The 27,629-nt window shown below is 48.5% G+C and overlaps 3 protein-coding genes and 1 long non-coding RNA gene across 20 annotated transcripts in view; 3 read left to right on the top strand and 1 right to left on the bottom strand.

Annotated features, from left to right (window-relative positions):
• The window catches only part of CAMTA1 (calmodulin binding transcription activator 1), a 321,453-nt gene extending 305,907 nt beyond the window's left edge, over positions 1-15,546 (top strand). For 4 of the 7 annotated variants that reach the window (XM_064470372.1, XM_064470370.1, XM_064470375.1 and 1 more), the window contains one exon: positions 13,744-15,546. In XM_064470372.1, coding sequence (XP_064326442.1) covers positions 13,744-13,807 — 64 coding nt within the window. In that variant the 3' untranslated portion in view covers positions 13,808-15,546. Of the gene's footprint in view, positions 1-3,312; positions 3,344-8,584; positions 8,767-13,743 lie in introns of all 7 variants that reach the window. The other 3 variants (XM_064470371.1, XM_064470373.1, XM_064470376.1) reach the window with 2 other exon arrangements.
• A 5,401-nt stretch (positions 15,547-20,947) lies between these two features.
• Positions 20,948-25,467, top strand: VAMP3 (vesicle associated membrane protein 3). The gene is made up of 6 exons (XM_064470432.1): positions 20,948-21,040; positions 22,396-22,477; positions 23,179-23,337; positions 24,030-24,087; positions 24,435-24,491; positions 24,857-25,467. Coding segments are annotated over exons 1-5 (312 nt in total). The 5' UTR covers positions 20,948-21,038; the 3' UTR covers positions 24,446-24,491; positions 24,857-25,467.
• Positions 21,607-26,087, bottom strand: LOC135316604 (uncharacterized). The gene is made up of 4 exons (XR_010375863.1): positions 25,947-26,087; positions 24,408-24,516; positions 23,458-23,580; positions 21,607-23,304 (listed from the first exon to the last, which is right to left on the bottom strand). It is a non-coding gene; the product is annotated as an uncharacterized LOC135316604 (long non-coding RNA).
• The window catches only part of PER3 (period circadian regulator 3), a 44,466-nt gene continuing 42,418 nt past the window's right edge, over positions 25,582-27,629 (top strand). For 4 of the 11 annotated variants that reach the window (XM_064470427.1, XM_064470425.1, XM_064470424.1 and 1 more), the window contains exons 1-2: positions 25,585-26,082; positions 27,319-27,470. In XM_064470427.1, the coding sequence (XP_064326497.1) occupies positions 25,814-26,082; positions 27,319-27,470 (421 nt within the window). In that variant the 5' untranslated portion in view covers positions 25,585-25,813. Of the gene's footprint in view, positions 26,083-27,318; positions 27,471-27,629 lie in introns of those variants that run through there. The other 7 variants (XR_010375861.1, XR_010375862.1, XM_064470423.1 and 4 more) reach the window with 4 other exon arrangements.

The raw sequence follows: 27,629 nt of genomic DNA, 5'->3' as shown, positions 1-27,629 counted from the left end.
GCAGCGAGGGGCGGGGATCTGCTGTCAGTAGGCTCTCTCTGGCTTCTGTCACGCTGCGCAGTACTTGAATTTCTGCAACAGGGCAGTCCTGTCTATGTCCACAGGCGCTTTGTTCATGGTTGTGGTTACTTGGGAATTCATCCATGGTTCTTGGCTAGGATGCAACAAAAGCAAAAAGTAACTTATCCCCACTGAAAACGTTAACTGTGTTTCACAACTGCCTTGTTTTTCCTTCTGAAATATAAACAATCACATATTCGTGGTCATGTACTTTCTCCAAGCAATCAGAAGGGTTTACAACTGTGTTAGTGTAAGTAATACTAATAATTGACACAAACTTTAACCAGGAGCATTCTGGCATTGGCAAATGCTAAAAATAAAAGCAAGGCTTAGCAAAATTACAAAACCAGCATTTAGAATCTGCTTGAAAAAGGCATAAATTTACCAGCCTCCTAGATTTACAGAACTGTTTAGAAATATGGCAAGTTTGGGCCTCTTTCCCCATATTCCTCGTGCTTGCCAGAAGAGCTCTAGCAAGCAGCTGTGAAGAAAGACATTTTCCGAAACACTTTGTGCGCTGTCTGCTTAGGCTGCATCTGTGATCCTGGGATCACACTGCGGGAGTATCTCACAGACCCTCGGACTCTCCTGGCTGCCAGTACCGTACGCAAAGATCTGGTCCCATGCTTGTTTGCGCTCAGCGAAGAACAACACACAAATCATGTTCTTAGAACTTATTACCACACAGGATTTTGGAGACAGATAGATTGAAGTCTTTTGCTTGTGTAAACAACTGCATAGGAAAAGTATAATACTGGAAATGATACAGATCTACTTACTAAAACAGAGCTTCACCTGCTTCAGCATCTTAGCTGACTCAGACTGACCCATTTGCTTCCTTGCCCCCTGCCCTGTGGGGAAGATCCACATGCTTTCCCCAGCACAGCCATGTCCTGGTTGAGCCCACCCACATTTGTTCCTTCCCAAGCTTGGCTCTGCACCCCCACTTCTGAGCTGCCCTGTTTGTGGTGCATGTAATACTGGGGTGCCAGCTGGAATGTGAGGGAATTGCTTCCTCATCTGTTCTTCTTCAAGCTTTCTGGATTTTCTTTTCTGCGTCATAATAATTACATTTAATCCTCACAGCTTGACTTTTCTTGCTTACCTCTTTCTAAGGATAGAGTAATAAAACTTAGGATGTTAATTAAGTTTAAAACCACCACTCTTTATAAGCCTCCTAATTATATCCATTCAGTCTACTGTGCATCCTGTGTAACGTTCATGCGGGATTCAGCTGCAGATGATGTGAGTGGCGCTTAGGCTAACAGCCCCACATGCTGTTTCAGGAGTACTGCTTGGTAGAATCCCATCACGGACCCCTCTTGAAATCCTCAAAATTAGCACACTACTGCTGTAAACAAGAAATTAAGAAAGCCCAAAGCTCGGTAAAGAAATATTTCAGCCATCCAAACTCCTGAACATCCAGGGGCAAGCCATACCAACTAACAGCTAATGTTATTTAATGCTTGGTAGCGTAAAAATGGCAGTCTGGAGCCACTTGTTAAACCACAATGCCTTGTCAGTACAAGGGATGGAAACAGAAATGAGATATTTTTGGAGAATCTGAGCGAGCGAGAGAAAAGAGAGCATGCACAGGAACGTCAAAGAAATGGGATCTTGTAGCTGATTTTTGTCAGCTGATAGACTGGGGTGGGGGAGGAGGCTGTAAAAGCCACTTGCAGTCTGTCGTAAGGGTAGTAAGCTAAGTAAAAAGGCAGTAAATTCTTCAAGTTCAATTCTTCAAATTCAACCTTAGAATGAAACTGTTTAACCTGGGTTTTTGTCCTAGCAGCAGATGATACTGTTGCTGGGCCAATAAATGACTCCTTATTAAGAGTGTATTCTGTAGCCTTTAGGCAAGATTTACTCAGGCTTTCCCCTGGCAACCACGTGGTTGGTGGGGTTTTTTTCCTACTATAAATTTATCAAAGTCTAAGCCAGTTTTGAGAACTCTTTCTCTGCTAGCATTCAGAACAGCTTAAATGGTCGTCTTGTCCTATTTTGCATATTAGCTTTTTGGTGCAAAGGCTCAGTAGTGCAAACGTGATCCCTATCAGCTTGACAATCCGGGGTGCATAGGCATGTTGGTCGTGTATTTTCTGATCTCCTGAACTGACGTTTGTTGCTTGATCAGACAGTATTTCTGATGTTTTGGGAGAGTTAATGAGAGAGGTTCTGCGGCTGGAGGTCTCTCAGTAATGGATGCATAGACGTTAATGAAAATCAGAAAAGAAATGGAAGTTTTGGTTGAATCTATTCGTAGAGAAGACTGGAGCTCTAGTAGTTGCATTGTTATCAGGTGTCATGGAGACAAAAGCAGTCATTCATCAGCAGCAGTCATTCTGATGGTCGGACATGAATCGTTTCCTTTTGACTTTCAAAAAAAAACCAAAACCATATTTATCCATCTATTGTCATGTTCTCAAAAATCTGGTGAATAACATGCATCAGCCATAACATGGTATCAACATGACTCGTCACAGAAGTGTTGTTTGTTGAGAATGAGAAACAAACTTCCTGGCCTCCCAGGAGAGCTTCGCTCCATCTTCCCATGGTGCCCAGAGCTGTTGGCTGGCACTCGACTAACTTCCAACCTAAAACTTGCTGTTACACCTACTGTGAGTTGAGCCGCCTCCTGGCACGCTGCCCTGCGTGAGGCAGAACCAAGGGTTTGCATATTTAATGGTTTTGGAAGGACTCCACCTACTTAGTGATCCCCAGATGTGACACATCCAGAGCTGCAAGGAAGTCAGCTCCAAAGTGGGTTTGGGTTTGCTGAGCTGAATCGATATATGGTCCATAGAGTCAGCTTTCACAGGGAAGGTAACCTCCTCTTTGCTATTCTTTCTCTGAGTCTCAGGAAAATTTTACTCTTTTGAGGAGTACCTATACCGTTGCTAGGCTGAGATTATGATCTGCAGTGGGGTTTTTTTATGGAGTAGCATTGGGAATGAGGTAGAAAACAGACGATGCTGCAAGGGAAGGCGGGACACAGCTAGAAATGCCACGGGGGTGACAGTATTGAGTTTATTTTACTTGCTTATTAACTTCCTGCCCTAAAACACCTAGACATAGGACTGCTCTTCCCTGGTAAAGAGGGGGAGTCCAGTAGGCAGGCGTGGGGAGGGTTCTTTTTCTCCAGGCAAGCAGAAGTGTTGTCTCCTCCTCCTCCCTGAAGTGAAGCTCTTGGTAAGGTATGGTTATTGCCATGTGTGTGCTAATAGCTCTTTGGTATTGTTTTGCAATCTGAAGCCCACTGGTGGACCATAGGCTGTACAAAAGGGTGAGTGTAGCTGCCTGCTAGCCAGTTCCTCTCTTCCATTTTAAATCTTTTTGCTTTCTGCTTGCTTGCATGGGGCTGCAGCCGAGATATGCCAGTAAGTTTCACCTCCATTAATTATATAAAACAGAATCCTGTATAAACTAACCCTACTGCAATGACTAACACTGCTGCTTTTATAACAGGACAGAGCTCCGCAGTAGATGTTACCAATGCATGAATGTGTGAAAAAGGACATGTATATTCATCATGGGCATGCTTAGGCGGCGTTGTTGGTGGGATATTTTCTCGGTATCCAAAATGGCTGTCAGTAGACTTTGGAACTTGACGGGGTCTGCACTCACACAGACTCAATGAATAACGATGCCCTTTGTCATGGGACTGCAGCAGTGTTCAGGCTAGCTCCCAGGAAGCTGCAGTACAGATGCAGCCTATTCTGGATGGGTGTTTGTTTCTGCCTGAGCCAGGGAGAAACAGAAGAGCTCTTCACACTGCTTTTTGCTCCCTGAGGTGGCTAAGCACCAATGCTCAATGCTTACCTTCTAGAAGTTGGTCTTGGTAAGTCACACATCTGGTTACCCTACCTTACTTTATGGCCAGCTTTTTGACAACTGCTTCTCTCAGCTGTTAATCTACCTAGAGGGAAGGAAAACAAACAGAAAAAACTGAAATGAAGATGCTGTAACTGTATTTATAGTGCTGAGGGAGCTCCGGGGGGAGTCCCATTCTCGCTGCGAAGGGAGTCCAGTTGCCTTTGTGCTCGGTCACATTAGCGGGTGGGTTCGCTACCCGACGTCAGGGTGGGAATACACCGAAGCATTCCCACGGCAGGTCACAGTCCCTGTAGGAGCAGGGAGTGATGCAGCCTTCAAGGCCCATGCCCGAGTTGCCAGCCAGAATGCCCAATACCGTCTCACATTTGAGAGGCTGTAGGACAGCAGGGCTGTCATTTGTGTGCTTGTTACTACTCCTGTTGTTCAACGAGGGAGGAGAGGCAGAGGGAGGGAATGACCTGGGCTCCTGCTTCCACGTAACATTCAGAAAAGAAAACTGAATTGTTGATCATGGAGTTTTACTGATTTTGAATTGCAGAGATGACTTTTATGACTTAAGAGTGAGAGGATGAATCGGGCTTAAGCCTGCTGGAGGCATCATGATTTGTTTACTGTTGAGCCTAACAAAGAGGCAATAACTAATGATGTTTCTTTCTGACCTGTGACTTTTGTGCTACTGTTCTTTGTGGCATATCCTCAGGTTTTTTTACAAGTTATAATTTGGGTTCTTTACTAATGACAAATGAAGTCAGAATTGGATGAAATGGGGACAAAGGCCCAGATGTGCCTTAACTGTTTAAGTGCTGCTTTCATGGATCTTGCCCTAATGGAGGAAGAGATTCGTTACTCCTGACTGCAGACACACCAGTGCTGTGAAGTTGTTAGCTGGAGAACTATAGCTCCAGGTCTCAGCACATATGGGAATGTGCTTTATAACTAATGCAGGTTAATTCAGGAACTGTGTAAAAATAGCTCGTATTCTTGTAATGGTGACTTGTTTTTACTAATCCGATGCTTTGTGTGTAACTAGGGCTGGTAATTTTTGGTCTACAGTTGGGTGTCTTATTTCAAAAGCCTCTTGAAGAAAAAGCGTAATTTGTTTTTGAAAAATAAAACTTACTGTAAGTAACTTTTTAAAAAAAAGTCATTCTGAGGACATAGGTCGACCTTCCTCTGTTGTAAGGACATACATAAGCATCTACTTTTGTTCGAAAAAACATTAACAAGTCTAACCATCTTTAATCTTGGGGACAGTTGCCGTACCCACGGGACAGTAATGGATGCTGCAGACACACGATGACGTTTTATTGAGCAGCTGGTAGAGCAGTACGCTGCAGGGCAGAGCTGCCCGGGGCTGGGGCTGGCCCCACAGCACACCTTTCCTCCCCAACAGGCCGCGTCCTGACTCCCTTCCTCCTGCCCCAGGATGAGCCTGAGCAAGGAGGTGCAGCTCCTCAGCCCCCGCAACGCAGCCGGCGCCTGTTGCAGGAGAACCCTTGAGCTCTGGTGTGCGAGGGCTGAGCCAGCCTTGCAGCCGCCCAGTGCGCTTGGGTCCCGGGATGGAGAAGGCTGAGCCGGAGGGCACACGCCAGCCACAACGGTGCACACGCTCGCTCTGTCTTTTCTCTGGGCAAAATCCAAACGCTCCAGTTCTGTTGAGGGTGTGAAGCCCTTTCAAAAGCAGCAGAATAGGAAGAAATTGGTGCAAAATGGGAGTTGCAGGAAGAGAAGAGACAGAGCAAATGTTTTTCTTCCTGTACTGCCTGAGGCTCATTCTGCAGCAGGTGAGACCTGTTCTCTAAGGCTACCTGGAGATAACTGGGGGGTTTCCCAGTCTTTACTGGTTTTGTCTGGCTAGCCATGGACCGTGTCCCACAGTCTGTAAGAAGAGGGACCAGTGTGGATGTCTGCAGCTAGATGCTGATATGCACAAAATATATTCCGGTCCCCACCTACTCCTGTTTTTGCAGTTTTGGTGCTCTCTTCTTAAGTCTTCCTTCTCACCAGAAAATTCCTGCTTAACTGATGGGCTGGCTGCACGCAGGCATGCCTGCACAGTTCCTGCCATGCCCCCATGTTCGGTGTGCGTGGGCTGCCCGGTGCGCTCTGCAGCCCTGGCACTGGCTGGAAGCTGTGCTGCGTGTAACCTTTGCATGTCAGACAGGAGGGCACGTGTTTTAAGACCTTTGTTCTATGAACAGCAAAAATAATTTAAACTTGTGCATACCAAAGTGGGCTAGTTGGATTCAAAACTGAAAAGAATGTGCAACATACAACTTGAGCACAGAAGAGTAAAGCAATTGTGCTGTTGTGCTTTTCCATTCGAGGGTAGCGGATGCATGCTGCAGTGTCAAGGTACAGTAAAACTGACCTGTGCTGCCTGGTCAGTGTGTTTTCCCAAAAAGCAGGTTCGTTCACCCAGTGTGCAAAACACCAAACTACACGCAGAGCAGAGGTATTTTATTCCTTTCATTTTTGCGCAAAGGTGGGTGCTGGGTGGGAACTCCACAAAGCTAGCACCCCGCACGGAGAAACTACAAGGTATTTACACAGGTTAAAGTGCCAGTAACAGCTAATATTCAGACCCCCCAGTTGATCATTTAGTGTCTTTCTCACCTCATCTAAAAGGTACAGCTCCCTTTAAATTCATCATGAGTGCTCAGAGAGTGAGGGGCTGATTTGAGTAGGAGGTTTCTGGCCTATGGGCATGATTTTTAGTATTATAATGAGGATAGTTTGCCTAAAGGACACTTGAGTTTTAGTTCTTATCAACTTCCCAGTTAGTTGTCCTCCTTGACTCTACACGTTATCACCCAGCTTTCAGCATCTTCTGAGGTGGGATGTTCCCTTTTATCGGTCTCTCAGTTCTTCAAGGATATAGTCATAAAACAAATGCTTCCCTATCTCCCAGCTCCCTTCTGGCTGCTAACTTCTGTTTTGCCAGGCTCACATGGTTCATTGTTACTACTTAGAAGAAAATTCCATTTCCTTTGGGATATCAAGTGCACTAACGGGACCGTAGGGAGGAGCAAGTGCCCGGTGCAGGCCCGCAGCCAGCGCACGGCTCCCTGGACTTGAGCGAAGCTGGGGCAGCCGCCCCTGAGGTCACGCTCCGTAGATGCTCTGCGGTGGTTATGCTCTAGGTGCAGCTGACAGGCTGGTCGTCAGTGCTGGAGGAGAAATAGTTGTTGCATGTTAAGGCTTTGTGTATGTAACGGCATATGAGAAATTGGCAGGAAGCAGATTCTGGAAGGTCAGTAGCATTTGCAGGTTTTGTCCTGAATGGCAAGTGGTGTGGGATTGATTGGGAAATGGGGGAGTTCTCTTCTTACCTGGAAAAGGCAAGCTATGAACTACCACAAAATGCGTTGGCCGCTGTTCTGCCAAAATGCGTCTGTTACAGAAAATGATTCTTTGCTGCTTTGCATTCTGATAGCAACCTACATGCATACGCTGCTGGTGTGCATACACATAAGAAAAGTATTTCTGGGCCTTCTGGTGTGCACAAGCTGACATGTCCATGTATGCTGAAGGAATGCATGCAAACGTGTGCCTGTCACGTACAAATCTGATGTAGTCCGCACACTGGCCTACGTAGTCTGCGTGTGCAGATAAATGACCGCAGCATTTGCTGTGTTCAGTTTGAAAAGCTCTTTTCAAATTGATCTCATTAACTTTTCTGGATTTATTTGGGTTACATTACACCAGGATCAGTAAAGAGGGAGAGCCGGGAGATTTTATTGACTGACTTATGTGAACGACAAAACTTGTTAGCTTTCTGCAGGAGAAATGAAAATACTTTCTAGGGTAGATGGGGGGGAAAAAAACCACAAACCCAAACCAGTTACTATGGCCTTTAAGTAATAGTTTTCATCTCGGGAACACGCTGCAGTGGATAGATTTCAGCTAATCACAGTGCCTGCTACACAGGTGTTTCCCAGCTCATCAGTTAAACCGTCTGCTGTAGCCTCCTGTGAAGGAGAGCTTTGCCCAAAGTCCAGAGATAGGACATGAACAAAAATACACGGCTGCTTGCCCTGTGGCCCCCTCTGCCCAGCCCTTGGAGGCAGGTGATCTGGAGCAGATCACAAGGAGCAAATCTTTTCGTATCGTTAGGCTAGCCCATCACTTTCTGCCCACAGCAAAACTTCTGTCCTTTCTGGGGCAAAACAAGTGCACTTGTTACCTGTGCTCATGAGTGATAAAGAATGTATTCATTCATGGCACCTTTCATTTAAAAACGGATCCCCTTACCCCCACCCTGTTTCTTACGGTTTGATGAAATGCTGCTCTCCAATTTGGGGAGCGTGCATGTAACACCTGAAGTCAGTTCTTCTGGTAAGTACAACTTTATTTCATACCTGAATAAACAACCTCTACTATATTTTGTTGTTCTTTGCATACCCTTCTCCCTCTTGGCATTTCAGCAACAACCCCTTTCCTACTCCTGTGCACCCAGGACCTGTATTTTTTGTGTGTTTTTAATATGTGCTATGCAGCCACCATTGCATTTAAGTACCCGGTCTCTTACCTCTCTTAGATTGAGAATGGGGGAAAATTTGAAGGGATTGAGAGGTCCCGTTTGTTAGAGTTCAGGACGATGTGAGAAAATGTCATACTGGGATATGCATCACTGTACCTGCAACAAAAGTTTTCAAAGTAATTTCTTTTTTTCATTTACCTCTTGCAGGGGCTGAATGTATTTGGAGCTCAAATGCGTACGTTAAATCACAGACCGCGTGCTCTGAGGTGTAATTCTTATTGGGCCTTTCTGTCTTTTTTGTTTTGCTGCCCAAATGAGATATCTGGAAAAAGGCAAGAGCTCCCTTTTATTAAATGTCCCACAGGCCATTTCAGCTCTCAGAGCAACAGGTAACTCACCAGACAGCCTTCTCTGGCTCCTGCACCCTGTCCTTTATACTGATCTTCAGCATTCAGATTCATTAAACATTTCCCTGGCTGGGCATTATGGAGTAAATTTTATGAAGCAGCTTTGTGTTACGCTTTACCCATGAAGCCATCGTTTGCTGTGACTTTTTCTAAGAAGGCCTAATTCATTTGCTGGCGCACTCCCATACCAGACTGGGGAGGGCGTGTGGGGAGAGGAGCTGCTGCTCGCTTCTGGGGCTGTTGCTTTCTACATCGCTTCAGCATGTAATGATGCAGCCTGTACGGTGTCCAAGTCAGTCACACAGTTCAAAGGGCAGAAGCTTTGTCTGGCTGGATCAGTCTGGGAACCAGGATGTAGCTCCCAAGTGTCAGGGTTCAGAGCTCGTACCTGAAATCATCATCTTTTTCCTTTTCGGTGTGTCAGCACCACGGCCATGATTCAGACACCTTATCAGTGGTCATCTCTATTGCACGCACTTTTTCCGCCCATATGCTCTTCAGCAATTGCTGAGGGGATGACTTCGTACCTTAGAGGCGCTTACCCTCTAGAGGAAACGTTACCTGAGGAGGTTTCTGCTGGAGCCTTCATCACGGCAAAACGAAACCTCCTGTCCTTGCAGTTCTGTGCCTGGTTTCAGTAGCTGCTGATGTAGAATGGCATTTCTTGTTTGGAGTCTTGCAGCGGCCAGAGCCTGTCACCCTCTCTGGTGCGCTCTGGCTTGCAGCCACACATCACCTGAACTGTCCTTGCCCTGGTCCCCGTGCAGCTGGAGGCGCTCCCAGAAGTGATCCAAACCAGCGTACCCATGCCTGTAGACCTCTGGGGAGGCAGGCACCATCCATCAGCACGTGGCCTGCTGCTATTACTTGCCGTGAGTGCTTTCATTTTTTATTAAAAAAAAAAAAAAGGACTAAGTCTAGCAAACTGGATTGAAACATCTTCTCTAAGAACATACTTCCTGCTGTTCCATTCTTTAAATTCCAGTGGTGTTCTTTTTTTAGAGCAGTTCATTAATGCTTGTAACTGCAAATGCTACGCTTTGGCCCTCTTCTCCTGCCTGAACTCAAGAGCGGGAAGATAGGAACCAAAGAAGATTGCCTTCTAGCATGAAGGCAATGCTGTATTGTCCAGTTAAAAGCTCTCCTAGCAGCACTTGCTCAGTGGATTTCTATTTTCAAGGGTCCTAATTTGTCCAAAATTCTTTCCTGGTCAAACTGTATTTTTAACTGCATTCTGAAAATTCAGAGGGTTTGTTACACCGAGCGTTAGCGAAGAGGAAATAGCAGCCCCACGCTCACGTTGACACTTCATATTGTTGTAACAAAATCAAATCAAAATACAGAGTAAGGAACTTCCTTAAAAAGAAAAAGTGTTAAATGAGGACTGAAAGGACTTTTAAGGCACAGGAAGGGCTGCAGTACAGACTAACCAATAAAGAACTAATCCGTTGAAAACGATTAGTTTTAGGTTCTGTTGATGAAGCAACTCAGAGGCTTGTTTAAGAACAGTTATTTTAAATGATAAAATAAATGGATTACCTTGGTCCGGTATCTAGCTCGACGTGTGCTCTGGTTCTGGCACTCCACGTTTAGCCCTGGTTTGGGGAAGAAGCGGGATAGTCACATCAGCGCTTCAGTGCTTCCCCAGTCTCAGCGTAGCTGTGGATTTGCGTGATTACTGGTCACAGTTAGAAGTACTTCAGTCCCACTCTGTGCTGTGCTACAGATCCCCCAGCTGAGCGGGACTGCCTCAAGCCTGCTGCTAGGAGGGGCGAGAACTTCTCCGGCCTCTCAGTGCCAGCTCTTCTGAGCAAGGAGGGGAGAGCGTCAGCCACAGCCTGCAGGTCTTTATACTTACCAGGCAGTGTATTCTACAAGTAAAGGACTTGTAGCACCTACCTGCGCTTCCATTTTTAATGTAACACGCGCACAATTATGCATACTGAACGCAGATTAGTTTAATTTAAAAAATGCGGTAGCTTAATAAATTTGGATGGTCATCTTCTTGAAGCTTAAGTTTATAAGTTTATGCTGTGGAACACAGGGTTTGCTTTAAGCCATTGCATACTAAACAGCATTTTTCAGTAAAGTACCCTTGACAAATTTCAAAGTCTGTAACTTTGCCGTAGGGGAATTCTGTACTAGTATGTGCTCATGTTTTTAAGCAGTATTTATCATTGCAGTTGCAACATTTTTATGAGCCTGAAAAAATCTGTAAACCAATGTAAAGTAAACTTGACCAAGGACAAGTGTTGCATATTTCTGAATAGGATCTGTACTAGCGCAAATGTTGAGTGCTGTAGTAATTAACTTCCATTGGCATGTGTATTCCAGTTAAACAGATTCAGTAGGTCTGCACCAGTACAGATATTGCATGCTGTAGGTTGAAGTTTGCAGCAAAGCATGTCTTGCATTCTTCAGCAAAAGTGCTTTCTTAGTGTAGTCCTTGCATGTTGAAGTGCTAAACTAAGGTATAGCATGTGTCAGTGAAAGAGCCACCAGCTTATCTAATGTGCATGTTCTCAGTAAGAGATCTATCATAACAGGTTAATTTTACATTCCAGTACTGAAGTGCAACAGAAACACTTGGAAGTTGCACTGCTATTCATGCATTAATAGATGGTTTCTTGAACATAGTTAATCTAAGCCTTAAAAATTGCCTAGTGCACAGAAGCACACCACAGTGTGATCTTGGCTCACCTTCTGTGTCTAAGTGGTGCAGACGTAGAAATACTAGTAATAATTTCAAGGGAGAGGCTGCTTTTCTGCTGCAATAGAAGAAAGAAAATTAAATAACCTGAAGATGGTCTGTTTGTCACTTATGAGCATTTTCGGTTCGCTGTACCAGTCCTCCTGTGTTTCCAGTAACGAAAAGATCCCGTAATGATCTGGACTTGCCCGGCAGGTAGCACCGTAAGGAGTCCTCATCTGCTGGGGGCAAGCAGAGGCTTGCTGCTGCCTTCTGTGCTCCTGCTCCCCTGATGTCAGCAGGGTGTTTTAGACACCAGCTTGTGTAGAGCCAAACTTTCCCTGCAGAAAGCATCTCTGTAGAGCCGTAGCAGGCATTTAGGCTGGGCACAGCGCTACCCAGCTAGGAATGCAGAGCCAGTGGTGCTGCCTTGTCCCTTCAGCCTGGGGATCAGAGCACTTCTTGGCATCTGGCAGAGCTGTACTGAGGGACCCCTTTGCCAGACTCTGATTTCGGAGGAGTGCTGTGGCTCCTTGGATGTAGGTCTTCGGGCTCTGAAAATGGCACGTGCATTTGGACTAGGAGAGCCCTCTTCTCTTTCCATACATGATATTCTCAAATTGCTTGGTGGAATTAAGGTAATTAGCAATGGTCTGACCTGCATATCAGTTAGCGTGATTTATTTGACTCCCGTTTCCCCGTTTCACAGAGGGAATGCCTTTGAGTGCTAGAGCTTTGAGTCAGCTAGAACAAAGCATTAAAAGCAGCCAGCTCCCTTTTGCTTGTGATTCCGAGTAAGAGTATGTGCAGAAAAATTAATCGATAAAACAGTGACATGGAGGTATATTTATCAAAGTCAGTTTATAACCTTCATCGTAGCCTTCTGTTAGGAGGCTGGTGCAAGAGCCAAAAGAGGATGTGTGAGTGGAAGTCTGCGTACAGAAGCTACAAACTGGCATTGCTGCTGCTTAGCTCTCCTGACATCTTTTACTATCTGTGTTTACTTAGGCTTTGTTAAATCCATTCACTCTTAGTTGGATGCTGTTACACAGACTCGCAGCTCTGACACAATTCTATGTACCACAGCTTCGTTATTTGTCCTTTCCGGTTTTTGCTGCATCAGTTGGGCACATACGTGCTTTGCTAAATCACCTTAGTTTAGGCCGTGCTCTGCTCCTTTTGGAGCAGAGGAAAGACACGCGGAGGCAGGTGGCAAAGGGATCGCACTGCGGAAAGGAGCTCCCTGCAAAAGGAGTCAGAGCCAAGCTGCTGCAAGCTCAGCTGGGCGCCTGCTGTTGGGTTCAGGGGCAGCGCAGGAGGTCCCCGTGGGTTTGTATTGGCTCCTTTGCAGGGAGCCTCTGCTGACACACAGCCAGTTTGTCGGCCTGAGCAGAGGACTGCTGCTACTCTAGCACCATTGCAGAATTCTGCTTTACGTGATGGGATTGAAATGCTTCCCTTCTCTTCATCCTTTTAATTCAATTTCTAATTATTTCAGCTTTCAGTGATGATTTAGTTCTTATGCTGACAAGAGCTAGATGAGGTAATGTATTGCATGCATTTCACAGAGTTGAGAACTGAAGCGTCAGGCCGTGTCTAGCAAGAGTGACTCTCCCATGTTGTAGGTTCATCTCCCTTGGCACGCAGTGTCCTCCACTGCTGGCTGGAAGAACATGAACCTGCTACCAGCAATGTGCTAGAAAATGCAGCCGCTAGCAGCCGGAATAAGTGTGAATCAAATTCTTTCTTCACACCCATGCCGGTTCCTTCCAGTCACATACGAACCCTTTCTTATGCGAGAGTCTGTATCGACATCGAGCTTCCCTTCTAAGTATGACTGATTTTTTCCCCTGCTGTGCTGGGCGCGACACGGAATGGTTGCCACTTCAGCGATGTATGGAGAAGAGAGGTTGATGCAGAAAAGCCCCTTTGCCGTAGCAGCTGGAAGAGCAGGCAGTTGCAAAACTGGTTAATGAACAGCAGTCTGGAAACGCCCAAGCGATTAAATAGGCTGCCTGTAGTTACAAATATCAGGAAGAACACAGTAGCTGGAATGAGCTTATCTTTCCAAATGTGTTTGTCTCTGATTTCTCACGGGCCATCCTTGCGCTTCCAACTGTTTATGGTGTCAGGAACGTCTTACCCTCCCGTCATTTCTCTGGGAGCTGGCTCTTTTGCACGGGAGGCTAGAGTGAGGAATCGTTTTGATTATTCTGTCTGGAAAGAGATTTGCAATAGAAGTGTTATATAGCTCCTCTTTGTTTTTTCAGAGTGAAAGAATTGAAAAAGGCCAAGGAACTTGAAGATACGCAGCAGCATCCCGTAGCAATGTGACATTGCTTTTCAGACTGTTTTCATTTTCTGTTTTAAGCAGAGACATGCAACAACAACAACAACAACAACAAAAATACCCACTGCAGTTCTGGAAACACCAGCTGCAGGATTTTAACAGTAATGTTTTGGTCATTGCATTTGCACTTTCATGGACAACTTTTAATTTGTTCAGCAAGACATCTTGGAACTCAATCTTCTGTTGGATCGTGGGGAAAACAAAAGACACCAGGAGGAAATTGTGAGTTGCTTCATTCTCCGAGAAGGAAGAAGCGATTAATTATCCTTTTCATATAGGGCTGTATTAAACAACATGTGGAACTGTACAAATATTATACCAAAAATATTGTTAAGAAAAGGTGGGAATGCACAAGCAACACAAGAATGCTGTTCCTGCACCTGTCGGTCATCTCCAAGAAACTGAAGCTTTGAGAGTCTCAGTGGAGGGGCTTAGATCAGTACATCTTTATTGGGTCCATGCATCCTCATTTCCTTCGCACTTCTGTCCTTCATGTTTTATTTAAATCTCTACAGCACACTTAATGCAACTTTTTAAATCTGCAGGTTTTTAATACATCCCGCGGGAGCTTACAGGAGGGGTTGGTGTACGAGATAAACGGGTAACGCACGAGGAAGGGAGAGAGCAGCTTAAGCAAGTTTTAAACAGTTCTTTTGGTATTTTTACTAGAACCTGCAAACGCACCAATTTTCACGTACTTTCTCTCATATTCAGCACTTTATTTTCTAGCCTTACCGTCATGTACTGTTGATTTCGTTAAGTTCTTAAAATAATTTGTAAGACATAGCTTTTTATCTTATGTACTTGTCAAACCTCTTGTCATTTTGCAGAGTCACATACATATGTTGCCTGGACATTTTATACCACCTAAAGATCAGAGTGGTGCTGCATTCTGGCCAGTAAATTTCTTATTTTGGCTACTTCATCAAAATCTGGGCAGTTTCTGTATATATAGAAGGTAGAAATGGAAAATGAGAAAAAATATTTGAAAGGGAATATATTGATTAATTACTAAATATTTTATTCACAAAGGGTCAATAACTTGGCAAGATAAAATTATTATTTGTATAGTTTTGTCTGAATGAACGAGAAGAGTGTGGATGTATTGTTTGTACATATTGTATATATTAAAACAAAGAGATATGTGCATGAACTCAAGAAAAAGAAATGAACAAAGCAAAGCATTAGTGGCTATGGTCTGTAAAATGAAACAAAAACTTTATTTCACTATAAGAAACTTTATTTTAAATGTTCTTTAGAAGAACATTTTTGCTAAAGCATGACTAAATGGCAAAAAAAGAGCTACTGTATTTAGACTTAGGAAAAAAAGGCAGAGCAACATTACTTTAAAAAAATAAAAAAAAAAAAAAGAAAAAAAAAAAGGATATGTTTACATTTGATTTGGCTACCAGGAGTTTGGTTTGGTCAGATTTAATTTATTTATTCCTTCCTTCTTTTTTCTTCCCCCGTCTTTTTGTTTTTTGGGTTTTTTGGGTTTTTTCTGTTGTTCTGTTTTGGTTTTTTTTTTTTTTGCCAATGGTGCCAAGTAACGTGAATGCTAATATTGCTTAAGAAAATTAAGTTACTTTTGCAAAGCAGATAATCATAAGAGTACAAAACCGTATCTAGCTTAACACCATACACTCACTCCAATAAAGAACACTTAGAATGAACATAAAATGAAAAAAAAAATAGTACGAAAGTAGAAAAATGTTTCACATTTTCATATCTCCTGCTGGAAGTCAGAAAATGTAATAAAAATTGCACAAAAAATTTAAAAAAATTAAGTAAAACTTAAAAAAAGATGCAAACTGATCTTGTAGGGGTGTCATGGTATATTGCTATTTCCACATAGTGAGGAGCCAAAGAAATTAGACTTTTTTAAATTGAGCTACTACTTTAAAACTGTCACAAATTCTCGCCAATGGGAACCAGGTTCTGATCTTTATTACACGGGAATGTAAGGGAAGAGACACCCGAAGTCCGTGTCGTTGCTGTGGGTTACGTATGCGTGTCTGAGATCAGAAACTGCTCCCGCCCCTCTGGTTTGCTTGTGGCAGTTCAAAATTTCCAAATGGACTGGTGTAAATTTGAGATTGTTAGTTTTGGAATAGTTGTTCTTGCTTGATCCCGGCCACCAACTGCAATGTTTAAACGCAAGGCTTGTTGTGAAGCCTAAAAATATTCACACATAAGAAGCTTTTAAACTGGTGTCTTTAAGAGAAGAGTAAAAACAAAGATTGTGGCAAAAAAAAAACTGGGGTCAGTGCTCTTGGTGCCTTTTCTATAATTGTACCTGTTTTTAATTACTTCTTTTCACTGCCAGCATTGAATTACAGTAGATGTGCTATAGCTCATTATCAGAATTCTCTTGTACATTTCTGAACTGCTGCTTTATGACCTGATTCAATTTCAAAAAAGGGAGAAAAGAAAAACGAACGGCCTGGCGCTCACACTGTGCCTGTGGGCAGCCTCACAGCCTCCATTCACTGTATGGAATTGGGACTGTAGCCGTTAAATTTTCCTCTCACGCAAAACCGGAACAGGAGACGCCGAAGAGTCTCCTTTGGAATGAATTGGAAATGCTCTGTATGAATACTGGAAGAACTCTGACATTTTGAAACGGAAATGTTGCTCCCATTAACCAATACGTGACAATATAGAATCGACCTTTTCCTAACAAGAGTAGTGACCTCAGTGGAAATGTTTTAACTCCCTGTCTTTTCAGAAAATGATTCAGTAATATACAGAGCTATTTCAAATTACTCTTCCAGATCCATGGGCCTGGTGGTGTATCGACTAATCTAGATCCTGCTTCAGCCAAACGTTTAAGCGTGTACTTGCTGTCAAACATGCAGGCAATTCCGCAGGCGCAACAGAACTACTTGCATGCTTTACGCTAAGTACAGCTTCCCAGTGCTTTGTTGTGTCGGGCCATAACCCTTCAGTGTATCACTGGGGAGTTGGAAAGACTCCCCCCGCAGTGAAGTGATTCTGCTCACCCTTTTCTTGGTTGTGGAACTTACATTTTCACGGAAGATGAGTAAGTGCAGCTTTCTGGGAAAATTTGAATTCCCAAGTGCCAGGAGCCAGATCTTCTGTCTTCTGATAATGGAATTGCTCCTTTGTGAAACACATTCGAAGCAGTAATACTGTGTGAAAGAAATACAGAATATAACATGAACCCCCTCTCTGGTTGCACGCTTACGGCAGTTCCACACACTAGTTGGTGCCCAATGGGGGGTCCCCAAGACTTGCATGTAAAACTAGTATAGATGTCTTCTCTTTTGTAAGTTTTATTTTTGTAACCGTGCATGTAAAGCATCACTGAATCAATGGATCTGTTGAAGAACTCAGCTGCTGGAACCATGCAAAATGTTTTGAATTGCCCTTAAAATATGGAAAATGTTTTCTGAATGCTTTATATTCTTTCTGCTGTAAATTAAAAACGAAGAAAATTTCCCCATACAAAGCCTGCGCCTTTCTTTAAACATGGCTCTTCCGTCCTAGTTTGAAAGAGTGATGTAGTCCTCTAGTTGCTCTAAGTAACTGTGAAAAAAAGTATTTCTTCCCCTGCCTGACCTGTTTGTAAGTAGCATCTGGTTTCTTACGGGCTGTAGTCTGAACAGTCCGCAGGCTACCCGCAAGCAGGGGCGCAGCCCGCTAGAGGCAACAGCAACCCCTGGATCTGCTGCCATGTCCCAGTGTGTAGCCCTCGTCCAGTGAGTAAATCAGCGCAACGGGGGGGACCTTTATCCCTCAGGCAGCAAACGCTTCCGGGTCTCCTGCTGAAGAGTGCCACTGCCCGGGGGTGCTCTGCAGCTCCCCAGCACGGCCCTGGCAGCCCGGTTCTTCTCCGGTCCAGGGGCCAGCCCAGAGCTCCGTGATGCTGCTCTGCGCTGCTGGCGGCTCCCACGCTGGCAGCTGCTGGACAAAACCTCTGCACGCCGGCCACCTGCCCTGTTTCTTCCCCCGGGGCCCTGGCCCCAAGCAGAAACATTTGAGTGTCGTCCACGCTCCTAAAGCACAAATGAAAACCATTTGAAAACCACAGACACTGGGTACCCATCTACCCATAATATCCAAGCTCCAAAATAGAGGTTTTACCAAGATGACTATGACTATGCAAAAGCAGTAAAAAGATCCATTTGTCCTTAAAATACACATTCTGCCCAGCTGCAGTTAGCAACCTTGTTTGGTGGAAATGAGTTTTCAAGGCAATATGCTGTAGTTTATCAAATTTGGAAACAGTCAGTGAAATTACATAAGGTGATGTAACACTACATATTTGTAAAGATCTCGCCAGCCCTTAGATGGCCTCAATTCCGGTTAGGTTTTCTAACACAGCTTAAAGCCATTCTGTATGATCATATGTACGTGGCAGATCCACGCTTATCTATGGGCGAGTAGCTTTTCTGAAATCAAATTATTTTCAGGTCCCCTTCAGCAGACAATCTCCGTATGGGGAGGGTGTCTGGGCTTCTCACGAGAAACCGCACACACCTAGTAGCGGAATGTTAAATCCAATGTTGTGCACAAAGCAGAGGTGAATCTTAGTAGAGTTCGAGAGCCCTGCAGGTGCAGAAACCTAGCTTAATAACACAGTAATACCAATAACAGACTTAATAGATAACTATTGCACTGAACAGATGCGGAAGTTACACAAACCAGCCTTCCATAGTGCAAAGTTTGTACCCGACTACAAGCCTAGCCTAGCAAGGAAAACCAGCTCTAATTTAATCATCTGGCCTGTGAAAGACTGATAGTACTATTACGAGCAAGTTCTTCCAAAACCCAGGACCACAACAGAAGATGAGATTTCGTTAAGAGTTTCTTCTGGACTACAGAGAAGCAAGTTTAATTATGTTTCTCTTTTAGAATAAATCAGCATTTAACTCCCCAATTTGCTCACAGATGCTTCCCAGATTTTCTGTTTTACATGCCTATTAATTCCTGGGTTGTCCTTCAGCATTGTGCTGGGTTGACCTTTGCTAGAAGGAAAGCACTACCCAGCTGCTTGCTCACTCCCCCACCTCCCCCCTTCTCCCCAGCCACATGGAGGAAGAGAATTGGAAGAGCAGATGTGAGAAGGAACGCGTGGGGTAAGATAAAGGCAGTTTAGTAAGTGAAAGAAAAAAGGAAAAGAACAAAGATATGAACAAATGCTGCAAAGGCAGGGACTCACCACCTCCCACCAGCCTTCCGATACCCTGGAAAGACCACCCTCACCCCACCCAGCTTTATTGCTGAGGGTGACATTCTCTGGCGTGGGTTAGCCCTTGGGCCTGTTTGGCACAGCCCTCCTGGCGGTGTCCCTTCCAGCCTCCTGCCACCCGCCGCCTGCTCCCTGCGGGGCCGGCTGCGAAGCAGAGGCCGCACGATGGGCTCAGAATCGCCGCGTGGAGTGAACAGCAGTTCAGGCGCCGTGTTTGCTGGTAAGGCAATGTAACGTGCACCAAGCTGCATTAACACACCACAGATGGCCAGAGGAGCAGCCCACGTCGTGCCCAATCGTGGGTGTGCTGGGGGAGCGGGGTGGGGGGTGCGAGGACACCCAGGCAGCGCTGTCAGCTGCACCGGCCCGTCTCCCCCGCAAGGCCGGTGTCAGGGTCCCTGCAGAGCAGCAGCACGGCAGGCCCGCCCAGGGCCCGGCACCCCACCAACCGAGCCGACACAGCGACACCTCCGAAGCCCTGCAGCGGCGGGGAGCCGGGGGACGGTCCCCGCCACAAGTCGCCCCCTGCCTCCGGCTCTCGCCGGGTCCCAGCCCACGCACCACCCGCAGCCCCCACCGCGCGCCCGGCCCCGGCTCCCTCACGCATCGACCGTGGTCAACACCCCCAGGCCCGGGCACTGTGGGGCTGAAATGCGAGTGGGGGGCGAGGGGTGGCGAGAGACAGACTCCCCCGCGGGGCTGGCAGGGCGGTGACAGCCCCCCCCGACCCCCGCGGGGCTGGCAGGGCGGTGACAGCCCCCCCCCGACCCCCGCGGGGCTGGCAGGGCGGTGACAGCCCCCCCCCGACCCCCGCGGGGCTGGCAGGGCGGTGACAGCCCCCCCCGACCCCCGCGGGGCTGGCAGGGCGGTGACAGCCCCCCCCCCCCGACCCCCGCGGGGCTGGCAGGGCGGTGACAGCCCCCCCCCCGACCCCCGCGGGGCTGGCAGGGCGGTGACAGCCCCCCCCCGACCCCCGCGGGGCTGGCAGGGCGGTGACAGCCCCCCCCGACCCCCGCGGGGCTGGCAGGGCGGTGACAGCCCCCCCCCCGACCCCCGCGGGGCTGGCAGGGCGGTGACAGCCCCCCCCCGACCCCCGCGGGGCTGGCAGGGCGGTGACAGCCCCCCCCGACCCCCGCGGGGCTGGCAGGGCGGTGACAGCCCCCCCCCCCCGACCCCCGCGGGGCTGGCAGGGCGGTGACAGCCCCCCCCCCGACCCCCGCGGGGCTGGCAGGGCGGTGACAGCCCCCCCCCGACCCCCGCGGGGCTGGCAGGGCGGTGACAGCCCCCCCCGACCCCCGCGGGGCTGGCAGGGCGGTGACAGCCCCCCCCCCCGACCCCCGCGGGGCTGGCAGGGCGGTGACAGCCCCCCCCCCGACCCCCGCGGGGCTGGCAGGGCGGTGACAGCCCCCCCCCGACCCCCGCGGGGCTGGCAGGGCGGTGACAGCCCCCCCCGACCCCCGCGGGGCTGGCAGGGCGGTGACAGCCCCCCCCCCGACCCCCGCGGGGCTGGCAGGGCGGTGACAGCCCCCCCCCCCCGACCCCCGCGGGGCTGGCAGGGCGGTGACAGCCCCCCCCCCCGACCCCCGCGGGGCTGGCAGGGCGGTGACAGCCCCCCCCCCGACCCCCGCGGGGCTGGCAGGGCGGTGACAGCCCCCCCCCCCGACCCCCGCGGGGCTGGCAGGGCGGTGACAGCCCCCCCCCCCGACCCCCGCGGGGCTGGCAGGGCGGTGACAGCCCCCCCCCCCGACCCCCGCGGGGCTGGCAGGGCGGTGACAGCCCCCCCCCGACCCCCGCGGGGCTGGCAGGGCGGTGACAGCTCCCCCCGACCCCCGCGGGGCTGGCAGGGCGGGGCCTCCGGGCCCCGCCCTGCCGGAGGCGCGCTCCCCGTGCCCCGCCCAGGCCTGTCGTCACATCCCGGGCGCCGGCGGCGCTATGCGCACTTCCTGTTGGGAGCCGCCCGGGACGCTCTCGCCGTGCAGCGGCCCGACCCCACCGGCACGATGTGAGTGCGGGGCGCCGGGGGGGGACCCCGGCCGGCGGAGGGGGAAGGGGCAAAGGAGCGGCGGCAGGGGCAGGCCCGGGCCCTCGGGGCGGCCCGGCCAGGCCCGTGGGTGGCGGTTGGGCGCCCCTGGGCGGGCGCCGCCCGCGGGAGCGGCTGTGCGTGCGTGGAGTCGCGAGGTGTGGCGGGAGGCCGAGGCTGAGCTCCCCTGGGCCGCCGCCTTGTGCGCGGGCCCGCGGGGGTCCAGGCAGCGTCCTCCCGGCCCCGGGACCCCCTCTGAGAGCGCAGCCCGCGCAGCCAGAGCGCTGGGAAGGAGCTTTCTGGTGACTGGTCTGTTGTCGCGCCTGGAACCCTTGCCCTCGGGAAGAGGTTTCATTTCCAAGACTTCCGTCTGGGACCAGCAGTGAAATGGCGTAACAGGGCGACTTAAGCACCAAAATGCAGGAGCAGTTATATGGTGTTATACGTGGGCTGCTTTTGGGCCTTGTCACAGGCTTCCTTGTTTGCTTGTTGTGAGTGTACATATTCGTTCTAAATATAAATTAGAAGTCAATGTGCAAGCATGTAAATACAGCCAATGCTCAGATTCAGCTCTCTTGAGTATCAGGGTGCACTAAACAGTACACATTTCTGATGCAGAAGTAAATGAAAACATGAAAGAGCAAGTTGAGTACAGCTAGTTCTAGAGATGTGCAACAGAAACTTGGTAAAGGAATGAAAAGGGTGTGAGAGGCTCTCGCATCTGTTACAGAGATTCAGGGTGTTCGAGCTGGTAAGAACTCAACTGTCTGAGATTATGAACTCAAGGTTGAACAGAAGTAACTTGTTGTACATGCTGGATCCTTTTTCCTTCTTGTGCTTTCTCTTGCTCAGTGTCAGCTGTTTCAAAAGAATAGAGACAGAAGCAACCACTGGGAAGGCATGTGGTTAGGACAACCGTTAAGTGTCTGTACTTCAGGTTTTGTAAACTACTGTAGCTTGAAGCTTAGTATTTCTGTTGATAGTGGAAAACAAGAGCACCCCCGAGCCCAAACTGTAGAATGTTTGACTCCTGTGGCCCATCACAGGAGTTGTCGTATGCTTTATGGTAAGCTATAGTATCAGCGAGCCACTGTTGTCTTTGAGCATGTCAAGCAATTCATTGGCAAGGTGTCAGGACGCTGCATGACTTATGCCTATTGTCAGCTGTTAAAACATCGCTTTTCCAGTAGGAAACTGCCCCATATTTATTCCAAGGATAAAAGTTCCCTGTTTTCACGAATGTCAGGTAACTTGTGTGCTCTAAGCATATCCACTTAAAACCAAAAACACAATCTATCAAAAGTTGAACAGAATAACGATGAGTTTCTTTACTGCAGGTCAGCCAGCGCCCCTGGAAGCTCAAATGTGGCTGCTGGCAGTAATCGTCGTCTTCAGCAGACTCAGAACCAAGTGGATGAGGTAAAAAGTCTAGTCTCATACCCGTGTGATGGCTTTCCTTCAGGAAACCTATATAACTAGAGGGGATATTTTGGCCAAAGCACTTTCCCCTTCATTATATGAATGGGAAGCCTAGTATCATTCAGCTTACTTTTATACTTGTGTTGTCTTTACTCTTGCAAAGGTTAAAAACAAAAAAGAAAATTCAGTTGGAGTGGGGGAGTAGAGAGAAGTTACCAGTGTCTAAACATTAGCTGCAAACTAGGTGCTTGAGAATTTGGCATAAGATAAAAACCGCTGTTCCTGTAGAGAACAAGCTTTTTTCTCAGCAGTAGCACTGAAGGCTGACCACCAAATACAGCACACCTAGATTTCTGGGGACTCCAAAAGCCAGGCTGGCTACTGACAGTGTTTTTTTGACATATGGTTGACTCATGTTTATGTGCCTCAAGTCCTGCTGAAGCAAGTCAGGAATTATTCCCCAGGTTTAAGGGAATGCCAGTCCTACTGGGACTGCTGACATTTTAAAGTATTAAGGGCTTCAGCTGCAGGGGAGTTTCATGGTTTTGTTTAAGCTTATGACTGGATACACTAAAAGGCAATAGCTCCTACTCCTGAGAAGAGAGCATCAAGAATATTATGGGTTGCATCTGTTGCCTGCAATTAAGCTCCACAGTGGGTGATACAACTGATAACTTACAGTGAGCATTAAACTGATGCAGGTGGTTGACATCATGAGAGTGAATGTGGACAAGGTATTGGAGCGAGATCAGAAGCTGTCGGAGCTGGATGACCGTGCTGATGCGCTGCAAGCGGGAGCTTCCCAGTTTGAGACCAGTGCAGCCAAGCTGAAAAGAAAGTATTGGTGGAAGAACTGTAAGGTAACTGTGACTTGTATACTTACGCTGTGCACTATTGCTGTTAACACTATTACGATCTGCATCTCAAAAGGCAAAAGTAAAAGTGACTTTAACCAATGTTATATAAGTTATAGCACTTACTTTTAAAACACAGTACGGTTGTTAGGTGAGGTAGCTGAGAACTGCATTACCAGCTGTGCTGCTTGATGCAAGGCCTTGTCTAAGATGGTAACAGCCAGAGGGAATTGCCTTGGTAATCTGAGGCTTCAGGAAGAAAAACACCAAAAAGGAATAGGTTGAGTTAATGTACAGGGAGTATTGAAGGAGCTCGCTCAGGCTCCTGTACTTGCAGCTGTTGGCAAGGGTTGGAATCTGCTTTGGTGAGCAATGGAGACAGTGGAAGATGTGGTGTAGGCAAGAGTAGAAATGGTGTTTAATTGTCCTTTACTCCTGCTCGCGCAGTCACCTGAGACAGGCTTTGCATGGAGGCACAACGGGAAGGAGCCTGTTGGTCTGCTCTGCCCATGTACACAGCCTGCCATCGCTGAGTGGTAGCAGAGAATCAAGCTTGCTTACTGAAGGGAGGTCTACTTGCTGTGTTAGCTCTAGCATGTGGTGCAAAAGTACCTTGCAGGGGCTGTTTTACTGTACCCGAAGGGCCAGTTAATGCTGCTGCATGGTTTGTAGTGAGTGTTGTATGGCTTTTTTCACAGATGTGGGCAATATTGATAGCTGTTGTTCTCATTATCATCATCATCATCATCATTGTTGGTAAGTTTCACCAAAATGGGGATTTCTCATAGAGTTGGAATAGATGGTGTTAATTCACTGCCTGGTACAGTTTAACAAAGCCAGGATATTCAACCGAAAGTACATACAATGTTAATTGGAAATAGCAGTGTCTGCTTTAACAACTGCTGCCTGCTGTGAGTGGTAAACTGTGCCTGTGGTGGGAGCTCTGGTAGCTCAAACACCTGGGTGGAGCAAGAGGTGAAAGTGAAAACAGCTGGGACTTAAACCCAAGGTTGCTCCCAGTTTCTACAGCTGTGTTTTGCAGAAGTGTATGGAGAAATAACATATGCCTCCCTTACCTGAGAACTGTTTCTCTTCTGCCCCAGCTTCTTCCTAGAGGAATCCTCGCTGGTGTGGCAGTTCCAAGTGCACTGCTGTAGTAGGTAGGTGGCTTTCAAGTAGAGACTGCTGCTGGGTGAAATGGTGCTAATGTTGGGTCAAGATAGGCAAGTCAGGAAAATACAGTTCTGCCTGTAGTTTGAACTCTCATGTAATCCCCGCATATTTTGTGGGAGGACAAAGTGTCAGTTTGTGCTGTAGTACAGTACAAATGCTGCAGTAACTGTTGGCAACAGGGTGAGAAACACAGGTGTGCAAGAGGAAGGAGACCTACAAGTAGGAAAACCAACACAGGGAACTCCTAATTCCCTCTCTGTCTCTAGTCTCCTGAAGTCTTGAAATGTGGGATTGTTACAGGGAGGGGCTGCAAGAGACTGTCCTTTGTCTAACACTTTTGTTCTTTTTGCAGGCTGGAGTGTGTCATCATGAGTAATGGGAAGAAACTCAACAGAAGATGCCTGTCTCCAGCCTCTCCACTTCAAACCTGCTGTATTTTCAGCCCAGTTACTGCTGTTTAAAGCAAGCCTGTTTTGATTACTGAAATGTTAGCTAGCTTTACCTGGTTGCCTTAAGACACTCCTGTCACAAATTACTAACAAGCACAGCCTGCCACTTCCACAGTGCCTTGAGAGGGGGACACAGAGCTGGTGAGGAGGACTGGGCCTCAGAATTCCCACGGTGGGTGCTGTAACGGGTCACTGTCTTGGTAGATGGTTTTGGGGTTTACCCTCCCTCCTCCTCACCTGCCTGCCCCTCCTCCTCGGTGCCGGGGGTGGGGGGCACCGACCCGTGCCTTGCTGGGAGTGCCCCCGCTCCGGGCTCTCCCCCGTCGGCCCTAAGGGAGCAGCGGGTTCCCCTCCCCCACGGCCCGCTCCACCCGCCGGGCGGGGGCGGCTCCGCACGTGGCGGCGGGGCGGGCGGGCGCGGGGACTGCGTGCGGTGGCGCGTGAGGGGCGGGGCGGTGGCTCCTCTCCCCGCCCCGCCGCGCGCCTTCTCTCCAATAAACCGTTTCCGATCTGGCCTCCGCCTCCTCCTCTCTGGGCGGGGCGGGGGCGCGGCGCACGTGGCCGCGGTGTGTGGGAGCGGGGCCGCCGCGTGCGGCCGCCCTTACGTAACGGGGCGGGGGCGGGGTCGCGGCGCCTCCGGGCGGCCTGTGGCGGGGCTGGCGCGTCCCTCCCGGCCCGGGGCGGTGGGGGGCGGGAAGGCGGGCGCGCTCCTGCCGCCTCCCCTTGAGGCGGCGTTCGTCTCCCTGAAGGAGACGCGTGGGGCCCCGTCTCCTGCACCGGAGGTCGAGGGTCCGGGCGTGCCGAGGAGCCGGGCCGTGACGGCCGGTGCCCCTGCGCTGCGGCCTTTCTGCAGGTCGGAGATGGACGTGGGCGAGCTCCGAGGCGGCAGCTCGGAACGCGGCGCGAGCGGGTCAGCGGCGGCTGGGACTGGGCGAGAGGAGGCACCGGGCCCCGCCGGGCGGGAGGGCGGGCGGCGGGGGCGCGCAGACTTGCCTGTCGCGGCGCGGACGGGAACCGGCGCCAACGGGAGCGAGTTTAACGGGCCGGAACTCGGCGGAAGAGATTTCTGCGGCCGTGAGTCGAGTGGCTGTTCGGCTGGAAGCTTCGTGAGGCAAACCAAAGTTAACAGGTAACTCCTGCCCGCACTGTGCCTGCCTGATCCGGAGCCCAGCTGTACGGGCAGCTCCTGACTGCAGCCTGTGGGACTGGTTGTCCCCGCGCGTGAGCTGATGTGCTTCGCTCTGGCCGGGTCCGGGCGGTGGGGCTGGGCGGCCGGTGCCGCCGCCCGCGGCTCCCCTCGGGGCCGGCTCCCCCCGGCGCTGCCCGGTGACGGACCGCGCCGTTCGCAGCGGCCTCGCGCGGGGATTCGCTGCTGCCGGTGCCGCGCGGCGCCACGCGCCCTGCGCCGCCGGGGATTGGCTCAGCCGGCCGCGTCACTGGCCCCCGGGGCCCCTGTGTGCGCCTAAGCTAAAGGCGCACTGAGCGGCCGCAAAGGGGAAATTGCCGAAACGGTGTTTTTCCCCCAGGTTCAGATTCTCAACGAGGTGCTAATTTATTTTTTTTTATGAAAATTATTAAATTTTAATTAAAAAAAAAATTCGAGAGTGATGTGTGCAGTGTTGCACTGGCACATAAAGTTAACATGCAATACTTATTTAGTGATTTATACAGTAAGAGTATGATGCTAATAAAAAGCGCCGAGTGGATAAAAGTTATTTAAAATGATGGTGTTCATACCTAGTTTGTAGGGTTAGGATCAATCTGTGTTTTGAGGGTATTGACTGCTTATTTTTCAGTCAGAAAAATAAGCAAAAGTAAGCAGAGGGAGATTTTGCTTGTTAATCGTGCAGCTGTTGAGGCCAACGACTCTGATTGAAAGTATAATGAAGACTCCTGAATCCCATGAGGAACGAAATTTTTGCATCAGGTGTATTTTGAGGACCTCGTGTTTCACCTGGAGTGTTTATAATCAGATGCCGACTTCAAGGCTAGAAAGACTTCTATACATAAAGTATCCGCATCTATTAATGATCTTAATATCAGTAAGATTTAGAAAATCTGGAGTAAACATCAGCCTATTTTTAGTTGCTAAGCGTCTTAGTAAGCAGGTTGGTTATGATGTGACTTTGCCATCCATGGTATGTTGGAGCTGGAAAAGAGGAAGGCAGAGGAGAAAAGATTAAGCAGCAAAAAAGTGAGAAAGATACAATGGGGAATATAGTGAATGAACAGTAGGACATTTCCAGATATTCTGTGACTCTATGGCCAAGCCCATAAAATGTTAATTTAGTGACTAATTTTAATTAGTTGAGAGAAAAGCTCCTATACCAGAAGCCTCCAGTAAACGTTAACCTCTATTTTACAGTGAGCAGCTGAACTGGAGCCAGTCTCACAGAGATCTGATGATGATGATCCAGGAAATGAAAAGGTGTTTGCCTGAAGAGAAAAGGAGTTCCAGCAAGCCCAGCACCATCACTGCTCTCAACTATGCCTTGCAGTGTGTCCAACAGATCCAAGGTATGTGTGGAAAAAAATCTGGAAGCGTAGAAGCTATACAGCAGCTTGGTTTGAATAGACATGTCTGGCAACAAATAACATTAAAACAAATGAAAAAGCATTCCACTTATTCTGCAAACAGTTGACTTTCTGAAGCACTGTGGATTCGTTGCTTTTTTT

The sequence above is a fragment of the Phalacrocorax carbo genome, chromosome 20 (genome assembly GCF_963921805.1).
Source record: "Phalacrocorax carbo chromosome 20, bPhaCar2.1, whole genome shotgun sequence".
Classification (NCBI taxonomy): domain Eukaryota; kingdom Metazoa; phylum Chordata; class Aves; order Suliformes; family Phalacrocoracidae; genus Phalacrocorax; species Phalacrocorax carbo.
The sequence above is the reverse complement of the archived record's forward strand: the minus strand, read 5'-3'. Positions and strand labels throughout refer to the sequence as shown.